Here is a 13,683-nt window from a genome sequence, read left to right as displayed (position 1 = left end):
AATTTTTTAATTCAGGTTCAGTATTAAGATTTGAAATTCAGGAATGAGTGAACGAGTTTTTCAATCAACATAAAATTGTAAAAGAACTCAAGAGAACATGAACATAAAAATTTGCTTGTCAATTTCCAGATTTAATTTTTTTTTAATCAGAAGAAGTTTGTACACACAATTCAGCTGAAAATCGTAGATATAAAGAAGAATTTTCTATGTTTTGCTTTATGCATAATATTCCTAATTATATTTGAAAAAAATTCAAACAGGATTTTCATTATGGTATTGATTCTTTAGGAAAAATATTTCCTGTTAAAAAAAACAAGTATCTGATCTTCACCTAAAAAATCTGCAAAAAAATTCTATATTTTTTCGGTGTACACCTAGGTTTTTTTTTACACGGTTTTTTTTTACGCGGTTTTTTTTTTACACGGCTTTTTTTACACGGTTTTCGGGAATTAACACGGTTTTTTTTTACACGGTTTTCGCGAATTAACACGGTTTTTGAGAGAAAATATTCTAAGTCCTTTTCAAAGGAAAACACTTAGAATCTTTTTGAAGTTGGAAAAATCTTATCTCTTAGACTAAGAACATGATACTCGAGACCTAAGACCTGGGACCTGAGACCTGAGACCTGGGACTTGAGACCTGAGACCTGAGACCTGAGACCTGAGACCTGAGACCTGAGACCTGAGACCTGAGACATGAGACCTGAGACATGAAACATTAGAAATAAGACATGAGACCTGAGACCTGGAAGCTGAGACAAGGGATATTAGACTTGAGACCTCAGCATGAGACATAAGACATGAGACCTGAGGCAAGAGACAAGAGCCATGAAACATGAGGCCTGAGACCTGAGACATGAGACTTTGGACCTGCGACCGGAGACAAGCTACTAGAATTAGTACCGCGAGAAACAAATTTAGCCTCGATTTCTACATGCGACCCCTCTAATGAAAGGTTTTGACTTGTAGATGACGAAAAATAGTGTCGCGACTTCGCTAGTACAAGCTACTAGTGTTAGTACCGCGAGAAACTAGTAAAACTCCGATTTATACTTGCGACCCCTCTAATGAAAGGGTTTGACTTGTAGATGACGAAAAACATTGTCGCGACTTCGCTAGTACAAGCTACTAGTGTTAGTACCGCGAGAAATTAGTTTAGCTCCGATTTCAACTTTCGACCCCTCTAGTAAAAGGGTTTGACTTGTAGATGACGAAAAACATTGTCGCGACTTCGCTAGTACAAGCTACTAGTGTTAGTACCGCGAGAAACTAGTTAAGCTCCGATTTATACTTGCGACCCCTCTAATGAAAGGGTTTGACTTGTAGATGACGAAAAACATTGTCGTGACTTCGCTAGTACAAGCTACTAGGATTAGTACCGCGAGAAATTAGTTTAGCTCCGATTAAGACTTGCGACCCCTCTAGTAGAAGGGTTTGACTTGTAGGTGATGGAAAATAGTGTCGCGACTTCGCTAGTACAAGCTACTAGTGTTAGTACCGCGAAAAATTAGTTAAGCTCCGATTTCAACTTTCGACCCCTCTAGTAAAAGGGTTTGACTTGTAGATGACGAAAAACATTGTCGCGACTTCGCTAGTACAAGCTACTAGTTTTAGTACCGCGAGAAACTAGTTAAGCTCCGATTTAAACTTGCGACCTCTCTAATGAAAGGGTTTGACTTGTTGGTGACGAAAAACAATGTCGCGATTTCGCTAGTACAAGCTACTAGGATTAGTACCGCGAGAAACTAGTTAAGCTCCGATTTCAACTTGCGACCGCTCTAGTAAAAGGGTTTGACTTGTAGATGACGAAAAATAGTGTCGCGACTTCGCTAGTACAAGCTACTAGTGTTAGTACCACGAGAAATAAGTTTAGCTCCGATTTCAACTTTCGACCGGTCAAATGAAAGGGTTTGACTTGTAGGTGACGAAAAATAGTGTCGTGACTTCGCTAGTACAAGCTACTAGGATTAGTACCGCGAGAAATTAGTTAAGCTCCGATTAAGACTTGCGACCCCTCTAGTAAAAGGGTTTGCTTTGTAGATGACGAAAAATAGTGTCGCGACTTCGCTAGTACAAGCTACTAGGATTAGTACCGCGAGAAATTAGTTAAGCTCCGATTTCAACCTGCGACCCTTTAGTCGCAACTCTATTTTTCATCATCTACAAGTCAAACCCTTTCACTAGAGGGGTCGCAAGTCTAAATCGGAGTTTAACTAATTTTGCGCGGTACTAATCCTAGTAGCTTGTACTAGCGAACTCGCGATACTATTTTTCGTTACCTACAAGTCAAACCCTTTCACTTGACCGGTCGAAAGTTGAAATCGTAGCTAAACTAATTTTTCGCGGTACTAACACTAGTAGTTTGGACTAGCGATTTCGCGACATTGTTTTTCGCCACCTACAAGTCAAACCCTTTCACTAGAGGGGTAGCAAGTTGAAATCGGAGCTTAACTAGTTTCTCGCGGTACTTACACTAGTAGCTTGTACTAGCGAAGTCGCGACACTATTTTTCGTCAACTACAAGTCAAACCCTTTCACTTGACCGGTCGAAAGTTGAAATCGGAGCTAAACTAATTTCTCGCGGTACTAACACTAGTAGTTTGGACTAGCGATTTCGCGACATTGTTTTTCGCCACCTACAAGTCAAACCCTTTTACTAGAGGGGTCGCAAGTCTAAATCGGAGCTTAACTAATTTCTCGCGGTACTAAAACTAGTAGCTTGTACTAGCGAAGTCGCGACACTATTTTTCGTCAACTACAAGTCAAACCCTTTCACTTGACTGGTCGAAAGTTGAAATCGGAGCTTAACTAATTTCTCGCGGTACTAACACTAGTAGCTTGGACTAGCGATTTCGCGACACTGTTTTTCGTCACCAACAAGTCAAACCCTTTCACTAGATGGGTCGCAAGTCTAAATCGGAGCTTAACTAATTTCTCGCGGTACTAACACTAGTAGCTTGGACTAGCGATTTCGCGACACTGTTTTTCGTCACCTACAAGTCAAACCCTTTCACTAGAGGGGTCGCAAGTCTAAATCGGAGCTTAACTAATTTTTCGCGGTACTAACACTAGTAGCTTGGACTAGCGATTTCGCGACACTGTTTTTCGTCACCAACAAGTCAAACCCTTTCACTAGATGGGTCGCAAGTCTAAATCGGAGCTTAACTAATTTCTCGCGGTACTAACACTAGTAGCTTGGACTAGCGATTTCGCGACACTGTTTTTCGTCACCTACAAGTCAAACCCTTTCACTAGAGGGGTCGCAAGTTGTAATCGAAGCTTATATAATTTTTCGCGGTAATAACACTAGTAGCTTGTCTCAGGTCTAAAGTCTCATGTCTCAGGTCTAATCTTTCATGGCTCTTGTCTCATACCTCAGGTCTCATGTCTTATGTCTCATGTCTCATGTCTCAGGTCTCAGGTCTCATATCTCATGTCTCATGCCTCTTGTCTCATGTCTCATGTCTCAGGTCTCTGGTCTCAGGTGTCATGTCTTAAGTCTCAAGTCTCATGTCCCATGTCTCATGTCTTAGGTCTCGTGTTTTATGTCTTAGGTTTCTAGTCTCAGGTCTTAGGTCTAATGTCCCATGTCTTTGGTCTCATTCTTCAAGTCTCAGGTTTCATGTCTCAGGTGTCAGGTCCCTGGACTTAGGTATCAGGTGTCATGTCTAAAGTCTCAGGTCTCATGTCTCTAGTCTACATTTTCAAGTCCAGGTCTTGTGTCTCAAGTCTCAGGTCTCAGGTCTCAGGTCTTAAGTGTCAGAACTTCAAAGCTGCAGAATTCGAATGGTCTTTTTTTACACGGTTTTCGGGAATTAACACGGTTTTTTTTTACACGGTTTTCGGGAATTAGCACGGTTTTTTTTTACACGGTTTTCGGGAATTAACACGGTTTTTTTTACACGGTTTTTTTTACGCGGTACGTATATCAGTGTAAAAAAAAACCTTACTGTATTGATTAACATTCTTGATATTGAAGTTTTTTAAAGCTGAATTTCAAACTGAAATCATAACTTTAGTTCAAGTTTGCTTCGAGTAAATTTGATCTGAAAATTTGTTATCACTTACTGTTTTTTTTTGAAATTTTTAATTTATTTGCTTCTAAGGTTAAATTCTTGGAATTTGCAAAAGAGTTTGGGCTTGTATGTTTTGAGCATAGAATACGTTTTTTAAATAAATTGAAGGCAAGCTTGAAAAGAACTTATTTTATGCTTCGACCTACCAGACTTTTAAACAAGTTCTTAAATTTGTACTTTCGATGAAAGCAAATTCCATATTTTGTTTCCAAAAGTTTCATAAAAAAAAATTAGGTCACCCTTTAGGCTAAGGACCATTTTTCTAAAGTTCCGTTTTAAAACAAGAACTATTAATGAAAACTTAAAAATGAATAATCATAGTAACAAATAAAGTTTGTTTTTTTTCGTACGTTGTTGGGCAAAACATCACAGGTTAAAATCAGTCACCAAAACCCCCCCCATGAGTCGGTTCTTCCTACGGCCCTGCTAAGTTCCGACACAGAGAACAGACGTACAAGCTAGCCTATAAATTTGTGTAAAAACGCCAACGATTTTTTTTTACCAACTTTTGTGTTTTGGCTGCGTCATATTTTAGTGAGAATATGATTTAATGATGAGTTCATTTTTTATTACGCCTTTTCGAAAACTGAGCACATTGAATGTTAATTTGTAACTTTTGAACGGCGCAATAGAAGGCACTGTATCAAATCAATTTTAAACGTATTTTTCTGGTGATCAGATTTAAATTTTTACACACTTTTCCGCAGATTTTTTGTTCAAGCTTGTACGTCTGTTCTCTGTGGTTCCGATTTAAAAAAGAGAGATCAGGTTAGCACAAGGTACCATAAAAAATTGTTATGTTTTTACCTGCAAATCATGAAAATTTAAAAAAAAAATCTACACTACTAGAATTAGGGCAAAAATGTTTAACGACAATCACGTTGTCTACTAACCTAAAAGCTCAGACTCATTCAGCGGTAAGCGATAAAGTTTTTGGTAAATCGCTAGTAAAATGTATAGTAGGTAGTGTCTATCACTGAAAAAACTGTCTAGAAATTCATTATTTAATGCGCCTTATATTGATTTTTAAAGATTTTTTATGGGTGAAGTCATTTTCGAAATATGATGGATTCAACTTGTGGTGTCACTACGCGCCATTTTCCTTTGTGTTTCTTTAAATTTCTCAAATCAAAAGATTGTTTTGATGGAAGCGAAATTAATAATGTGATTTAGTGTTTTTAAAGAATGTTGGTTTGAATTGGTTATCTATAAATTTTATAGACCCTGACATTTTTTTTATTAATTAAAAGAGATTAAAAGATAAATAACAAATCACAATTTACCAACAAATAGGTAGTGAGTAAAAAAACCTGAGTAATATGGTTTCGTATGGCTGTGGCTGTGATGAATTTTTAATGTTACATTTCTTACGTAAGATTTTTGGAAACCCCCCCTACCCCCCTAGTAAGAGATCGTAAGCAAATGTGAAACCCCCGCACCCCCCTTATGTGCTTACGTAATTAGTGAACAGCCCCTTAGACTATCCGTTACAATATAGTAGTGCCCAACTGACCGTGAGGCGATGCTGTCCAAGGCCCAGTGAATAGCAGCTAACTCTGCTATATATACAGAGCATGGTGACTGGAGATTATAAGAGGCGCTCGTTGTTTCATTGAAAACTCCAAATCCCGTTGATTCCTCAATTAGAGACCCATCGGTAAAGTACATTTTATCAGCATCGACGTGTCTATATTTAGCTTCGAAAATTCTTGGAATCAGAAGTGGGCGATGCGGATCCGGGATTCCACGAATTTCCTGCTGCATAGACAAATCAAACTGGACAGAAGAATCATCATAGTCTGGGCATCGGATGCAGGTTTCCCAGGCTTTTGGATAGCAATAACTCTCACTTGTCTCCAATCTTCGGGAACAATGTTATGCTCCAAGAATTCATTAAATAAATTCAACAAGCGAAATTTGGCGGCATCCGGAAGGTTTTTCAACAAGTTGAATTTTATTTTATCAACTCCCGGGGCTGAATTGTTAGAATCTGGACAGACTTTCCGTGCAAAATTGAAAATCCATTTATGCGAATGTTCTTCACTTTCGTTCGTGGAAGAACGATTACGCATGCTTCGTGCCACATTCCACAAAGTGCTTAAGGATGTTTCCCGCGACAAACCTCCCACAAAATTACGCCAATGCGCACGTTTTTTCCCCTTGATCAGGTTTTTGAACTGATGCTCAAGAGAATAATACGCGTTGAAGTTATCCAAGGTTCCGTGTTTCCGAAAAACTTTAAAAGCGTTCGATTTGTCCACGTAAAGTTTGGTACACTGACTGTCCCACCATGGATTGGGAGGCCTTCGACGAATAGATGGATCTGGGATAGGTTTTGTTTGAGATAGAACTGCAGTATCATAAATCAAACGAACAAGAAAGGTACATTCCTCCAACGGAGGTAAAACATCCGCAGAATGGATGGCTGAAACAATTGCGTCCGAGTACTTTTTCCAGTCGATGTGTCTTGTGAGATCATATGCCATATTTGTTGAATTAAAAGTGTTGACCCCATTGGTGATAGTAATTTTGATAGGTAAGTGGTCACTACCATTGAGATCAGGAATTACCTTCCACTGGCAATCCAATAATAGTGAGTTTGAGCATAGTGAGAGGTCAATTGCACTTTGTCTTGTAGGAGGTTTAGGTACTCGTGTTTTTTCACCCGTGTTCAAAACTGTTAAATTGAAACTGTCACAAATGTCATAAATAATAGTAGAACGACTATCGTCAACTTGTTCTCCCCAGGCAGTTCCATGCGAATTGAAATCACCCAGAATCAACCTTGGCCCAGGCAAAACTGAACAAAGGTTCTCTAGGTGACTTCGATCCACTGCAACTCTCTGAGGCCAGTACAAACTCACAACACATAAGTCCTTACCTCTTATAGTTGTATGACATGCAACAGCTTCAATCCCATCTGACGAAGGAAGGTGGATTCTGTAAAATGAGTGGCACTTATTGATCCCTAAAAGCACCCCTCCATAAGAATCTACACGATCCAGACGGATAATATTAAAATCGTGGAAAGAGATATCATTTTGAGAAGAAAGCCAAGTTTCGGACAATGCAAAAATATCACAATTAGTTTCATGCAGAAGAAATTTGAACGGATCCAATTTGGGGATTAGGCTACGGCAATTCCACTGTAATACAGTGATATCTCCGACCTCTCGGCTTGAATTAGCCATCAAGAGAGACAAACACTGAAAGGAGGGGCCAAGTTTGCATCATCTGCATTAAAAATGACTTCACGATAGGTAGCATTGCAGTGACAATGCTTCTAATTGATTCAGACACGTTGAAAAACGAAAAAATCCCATTTAAAATTTCAGATAGTTTGAAAAGCCCAGATTGAGTAGGTGTTTCTATAGAAAAGTGATTTGAATTCGGGTACTGGGATTCGGGATTCGAAGATTTCGAAGCTGTCGGTTTATTCTGTGAAGGAATATTTTCTCGAAAACCAGGAGGCACTTGGTTTACCTTTTCCTCATTCGGCAGACTTTTCCCAACGGTGATTGGAGGGTTAACGGTTGCAATTTTGTTTGGTATTTTGGGAGAAGTCGCTTTTGCGCGCTTCCGAGAGTTTCCTACAAATAAGACAGGGTGTTCATCATCAGCTGTGTCTGTATCTTCCTGATCAACTGACAACCCAGAGAATATGTTACTGGATTGAGGTTGGGTCGGTGGAGAAGCGTTCTTTAGTATGGCGGCATAAGAACGTTTGGAACGTTCTTTCAAAGAGCGCTTCTGTTTGTCCCAGCTACCCTTAAATGCCTCGCACAACGAGATATCATGGGGTGAGCCAACGCAATAGACGCATTTCTGCTCTATTGCTGAGCATGCTTCTTCCCCATGACTCTCCCCACAAAGAGGGCAGCGCTTCTTATTGCAGCAATGGGAGGCAGTGTGACCCAATTTGATGCAATTTTTGCACTGCATTGGGCGAGGCACATAAAGACGAACAGGAAGTCTTAAAATTCCGTCAATCAAGACGTAGTGAGGGAGAGCGGTGCCCGCGAAGGTCACTCGAAACGAGCCTGAAGGAGAATACTTTTTAACTCCATTAACGACGTTGGCAGTTGTGAGTTGACGACAATCCAAGATTTCGACCGAAGTCGAATCAAGGCTCTTAAACTTACCAACGCCGTGGGACTTAACATATTCCGCCTCCAGACTAGTTTCAGTTATAACACCCTCGATCTCTACGTCTCGAGACGGAATGTACAGCTGGTACTCTAATTTAAAAAAATTACTGGCAAGAATTCCATTTGCAGCCTTCCGATTAGCCACAACAATGCGCAATTTGTTCGGTCTTACCTTAGTGATACTGGTTACGGAGTTCCACCTCGCCAGATCTTTTGTAATCTGAACCACATTTAAGCTTTTTCCGTTTTCTTTGGGCCGAATAAAAACCACCCAAGGCCCAGAAAAAGTTGAACTATCAGGATATGTTCGGAGCCGGGTTGATCTACTCTCAGTTGGTGATGATGTGGATTTACCCTCTATCAGAGAAATATGAGCATTGGAAGGACCAGCTTTAGCCGAATCCTCCGGAAGCTCCTCATCTTCGGAGGTGATGTTCCCATCATCCCCAACTGGGTTTAACCTCCCGCCTTCGTTCATATTTTAAAGCGGAAAGACAAATGTCTCCCGCTCCAGCAATAAAAACGAAGTACACAATTAATGAAAACTATATACAGAGAAAATATAGAAAAATTTTTACCACCAAAGATTTTTGCCACCATGAAAATCACGTGAAACCTACGTTAATTTTAGGTAGCAAACAGAGCTGGCGCAGCATGCAGAATTCACGTAATTTTCATATGAGTTGTATGTGAAATAACGTAGGTCGAATGTGAAAAGGGATGCGTTCTGCTACATGCGATTCACTTAGATTTAATTAAAATATAAACGTAGTTGGGGCTTTCGGATCTTATAAATAAAAAATGTGTTGATTTTGCAGGACATTTAATGTTTTCTTAGACACTCTGAACTTTTTGATTTCAATGGAGACACTTTTTGTACACTTCACTTCACATACCTAACAAATAATTCTGCTCTGTTAAAATATCCGTAAAAATTGCGAATTTTGTTAAAATAATAAAAAAAAAGTAAATAACAAATACACAACAAAGTTTTAACTACTCACCGAAAATTAGCTTCTTCATCACCTAGAATTTCTCTTTTTTCGATAGCACCAAGTGTTGGATCCGCGCCACACGCTAGAAATTATTAAACCATTTACAATTAAAAAAAAAACATTTTTGACCTTTTCCCGGGAAATGCCATTTTATGAGTTCTCCATGAGAAGCCATAAAATGACTTCTAGGGGAGAAGTTCGAGCTTGGTTATTTTTCAATCGTAAGAGACAGCACCCTAGAAGTAGGAAAATGGTTATTTTTGAACCATAATTCGGAAAGCAGAATGGCAAAATTGGAAATTTTCAAAATGTGGATAAAAAATTAAAAAAAAAAACGAGTTTTCATTTTGTATATTTAATATCTTGTTTGTTAAACATGCATGTTTACTATACAGGCTTTCCGGTTATCGACAATGAAAGGTTCCTTAGCAAAACTTTGTTTCAGATTCTGCTCCGACAGAAGCTTTTCGAAATGGCGTTTTTTTCACTTTCGACTGGTTATAATGACGGATGTGGCCAAAATTAAATTCGCGCGTTTTATTCCTTGTGAATATTGTGAGGCGGCGCGCTGAGGAAAAGCATCACCTGATAGCACTGTGGTTTTCAAACTTTTTCACTCACCGCCCCTTTTCGCAAGATTTTCGTACCCAACGCCCCCTTCGTCAAATTTGTAGAAAATCTTAAAAAATGATGATTTGGATCGTTGAATAACTATTCACTTTTGGCATTTAGTTGTTGTACGACTTTTAACTCAAAATTCATTCAAATTTTCATCAGCCAAAGGGGTAGGCGGTATTTTAAGTGTATAAATGGTCGATTTTGATTTAATAATTTCAAACAATTCTTCATATTTCAAACTATCTTCTGTGATTTTTCAGATTTTAAGAACTTTTCCACATACTATTTCGTTCGAAAGAAAAATGAAAAATAATTTTTTTGAAAAATATGTATGGAAAATTGCTAAACATAACAACTTAAAAGCGTGTTTTCTCGAAATGGCACAATCGATTTTTTGATTCTATTGAAATAAAGATATACAAATCAGAACTTAAAATAAAAAATTCTCTCACCATAAACAATTCTTTTTTTCGAAGGTTTATTCTGTAGCGCGGATTTTTTGAGATAATACATTTTAAAGATTATCAAACATCAAGCATGCTATAATTAATTAAACTTTTAAGTAAAACCCAAAATAATCATACAAAATAAGATCAACATGTAGAGCGTATACAAAATCTGTGATAAATTAAATAATCTTTAAGATACATTTTGAGAATTTTTTTTTTGAGATACTGGAAAAAAATAGCTTGCAGCTCTGTAAAATTCTAGCTATTTTAATCTTGAACCTGGGGCGGGATTATGGAACTCGAAACAATCGAGTTTCGTTCGATTCGACCTACTTTGGCATTACCGATCTTGAACGAGCTCGATTCGAATGGAACATTTTCGAGAGTACTAGATCTTCGAGTACTAAAACGTCAATTTTGGCATTATGAATCATTGTGTTCGAGCATTTTTTTTGCTCGAAACGAAAACAAAAGTCTCGACAGCTATATAGTTTTCGATCGTTTGGATAATTTCGTGAAAACAAGTTAGTTTGCAGAAAATTCCAATTTTAAACGTATTGCTTGTGGTTTTCATCTAATACGTAAGTAAATATGTTGTTGTTTAGTGTATTTCTACCCTATCTCATCCATTTATTTTTGCTTTAGGACTATGGAATCGCCACGACAAACTATGAGTGTCAATCACAATCAAATTGAATTTATAACGGATTTCATGGAGGAGAATCCAAATCTCGCAAAAGGGCTGTTTAAAACCAATGACGCTAAAAGGACTTCCCACAGATTATGGGAAGAGTTGAAAAATGGACTTAACGAGCGAGGTCCTCCTGCGCGGGGAGTTACAGAGTGGAAAAAAGTAAGTTAATTCATAACAGTACCTGATGATGTGAAACCCGGGATCTGAAATCTTTATTTTTTGTTTTACTCTATTTGTTATATGATTTTATAAATTTTGAAAGTATTATGATTTATGGTGCGTTTTTTCAAGATTACTGTTAAAAGTTATAAAAATATTATAAACAAAATCGATTATTGTGTGTTTGGTTTTCAACTGTACAAATAGTTTACATTTTTATTATTACTTAGGTGTGGGCGGATTATAAGTACAAGGTCAAGAACAAACTTCGCCACAACATAACCAGCGCAAACAAAACGGGAGGCGGTCCTAATAAAACCAAACAGTTGAACTTATATGAAGAAAGTGTGGTGAGATCTGCCGGTTTAAGTTCCGCTGTTGTTGGTATTGCGTCGGCAAAATCGTTTGGTTGCCGGAAGAGGCGTCTTCCGTCGTTAGATGAAATATCGGAACCCTCCATGGAAGCTCGATCAAATGATGAAAATGAAGTTTTTGTTAATGAATATATGGCAGAAGAGTTGGGCGGCTTTCCTTCAGCTTCTGAGGACACTGGACGTGTACGTGACATGGATACTGGAACTGGAACTAGGACAAGTAAGCGGATTAACGGAAAAAAGGATAAACAAGAAACTTTTTCGAAGATACGTTGAAGCGAAGGAAGAATCGAACCAAACACAAAAAGCTCTGTTACAAATCAAGCCAGAAAGCTTGGAAATCAAAAAACAAATGCTTGAATTGGAGTTGAAAAAATTTGATTCCATCCAATCCAATCCAAGTATTCGAACTGAAAGGAATTAATACATTATTTGTTGTTCTTATTAATAAATATACATATTTATTCCTGCGTAAAATATTGTCCCTGCAGTCAACAAAACTAGAATTCTTCATTTTAGTCAAGCAAAGAGTCTCTGATTGCGTCACGAATTCTTTGGGCCCTTCTGTCTAATACACGGTCATTTCGCATTTCAGCTGTTACTGATAATTGGTCCGCGGGTAATAATATATCTAAATCAAATTCTACATTATAAGCTATACACATGTTTTGTAACGCACAACACACATTTATAATTGCTGTGATCTTCTTCGGACTGTATCGAAGCTTACGATCAGACGATAGACACCTCCAGCGAGATTTTAATACACCAATTCCTCTTTCTATCGAGCATCTGGCAGTAGAATGTATACTGTTGAACTTTTCTTCCCCTGAACCATAATTAGCGATAGCATTTCGGTATGGTGTTAACAGCCAAGGTGCTAAGCAATATCCACTATCACCTGAAATTCAAATGACTTCAATAAAATTTTCACGTGAACTGAGATGTAAGCTTACCTAATAATCTAGATTCTTCATTCCGGAAGTTTTCTTCGAAAAACTCTCGTTCTGCACTCATGTCCCACACAAATGAGTCGTGAGCAGCTCCACCGAAACGGGGATTTATGGCCAGAATGCGATAGTTATGGTCGGTTATCTGTGTGTTGAAAAATATTATTCATGGGCAAAATTTTTTCAAAAACTAAAAAGTGTTATAGTTACTTACTATCATGGCGTTGATACTGTGAAATCCTTTTCGATTAAAATACATGTGTTCGTCCTTTGTAGGTCTCAAAATGGGTATATGGGTACCATCGATACACCCTACGACACCGGGTATCTTGAATTTATCAAAGTAGTGCTTTTTTGTTTCATTGAAGGATTGCGTATTTAATCCGATCCACTTTTCACAGAGGGTTTCTTCTAATAGAGATATTAATTCGCTAAATATCGTAGAAACGGTTGGCTGCGCCATTCCAAGCAAAAAGCTTGCTCCCACGTTGGTTTGATAGGATCCACTAGCTAGTAGATTTAAAGTGGCTGCCAATTTCAACGTAGAAGGAATAGCTGAGGATTTGGAAGTTTGCGGGAACTCGGTTGTTTCAAGAATATTCTTGAAAGCTTCTCGACTCACTCTAAAACACTGACGAAACCTTGAAAAGCATGGAAATTATTACTTCTATCCAATATACAAGCAGCTAAACAAGACTCACTGATTTTTATTCAGAGAAAGAGGATCACTTTTATCCCGCAGCTGACGTCTCTGTGGTGCAAGCATACAATCATCGTCACTGTCGCTTCCGTAGAAAAACATGTCGAGTTTCTTTTTTGAGCACTATCTTCGTAAAGTTATATTAATCGGAAAAAAAATGTTCGGCGTTTAAAATAAATTCAGCAAATTAAACTTTTGTTTTTGTTAACAAACTCCAAAATTTGACACTTCGTTTCGAGATGATCTACTACCCGGTTTACTCGAAATCTAGTACGTTAGAATTTAGAACTCGAACGAGATACGTAATACCGATTCTAATTCGATTCGAGTTAAAACTCGAAACGAGTATCTCGAATCGAATAGGATTCATATTTTCACCCCTGATGTTTAGTTCTGTAACGTAATTTTATTGTTTTTCATCGAACTTACTCATTGTAATTTCAAATCTTCGTTGTTTCGTGATTTGTGAAAATGTGAACTTACGACCAAAGTTGCCGAAATCACAGAAAAATCTGTAATTT

At 38.0% G+C, this 13,683-nt stretch overlaps 1 protein-coding gene across 1 annotated transcript; it reads right to left on the bottom strand.

The window, feature by feature from the left end:
* Positions 1-11,633: 11,633 nt before the first annotated feature.
* LOC129743447 (putative nuclease HARBI1) lies at positions 11,634-13,264 on the bottom strand. Its single transcript, XM_055735484.1, has 5 exons — positions 13,164-13,264; positions 12,677-13,103; positions 12,469-12,607; positions 12,199-12,413; positions 11,634-11,723 (listed from the first exon to the last, which is right to left on the bottom strand). The coding sequence occupies exons 1-5, from the start codon at positions 13,262-13,264 to the stop codon at positions 11,634-11,636; spliced, it is 972 nt and encodes a 323-aa protein (XP_055591459.1).
* Positions 13,265-13,683: the final 419 nt, after the last annotated feature.

The sequence above is a fragment of the Uranotaenia lowii genome, chromosome 2, assembly GCF_029784155.1.
Source record: "Uranotaenia lowii strain MFRU-FL chromosome 2, ASM2978415v1, whole genome shotgun sequence".
Lineage (NCBI taxonomy): Eukaryota > Metazoa > Arthropoda > Insecta > Diptera > Culicidae > Uranotaenia > Uranotaenia lowii.
The sequence above is the reverse complement of the archived record's forward strand: the minus strand, read 5'-3'. Positions and strand labels throughout refer to the sequence as shown.

What these genes read in the sequence shown, in the direction of transcription:
- LOC129743447 (XM_055735484.1), bottom strand. Translation starts at nt 13,264, where the DNA reads ATGTTTTTCTACGGAAGCGACAGTGACGATGATTGTATGCTTGCACCA. An exon ending in CTTTCTCTGAATAAAAATCA is followed by an intron (nt 13,104 to 13,163) that starts GTGAGTCTTGTT and finishes ATGCTTTTCAAG; the next exon opens with GTTTCGTCAGTGTTTTAGAG. An exon ending in AGATCACAGCAATTATAAAT is followed by an intron (nt 11,724 to 12,198) that starts GTGTGTTGTGCG and finishes TACTTGTCCTAG; the next exon opens with TTCCAGTTCCAGTATCCATG.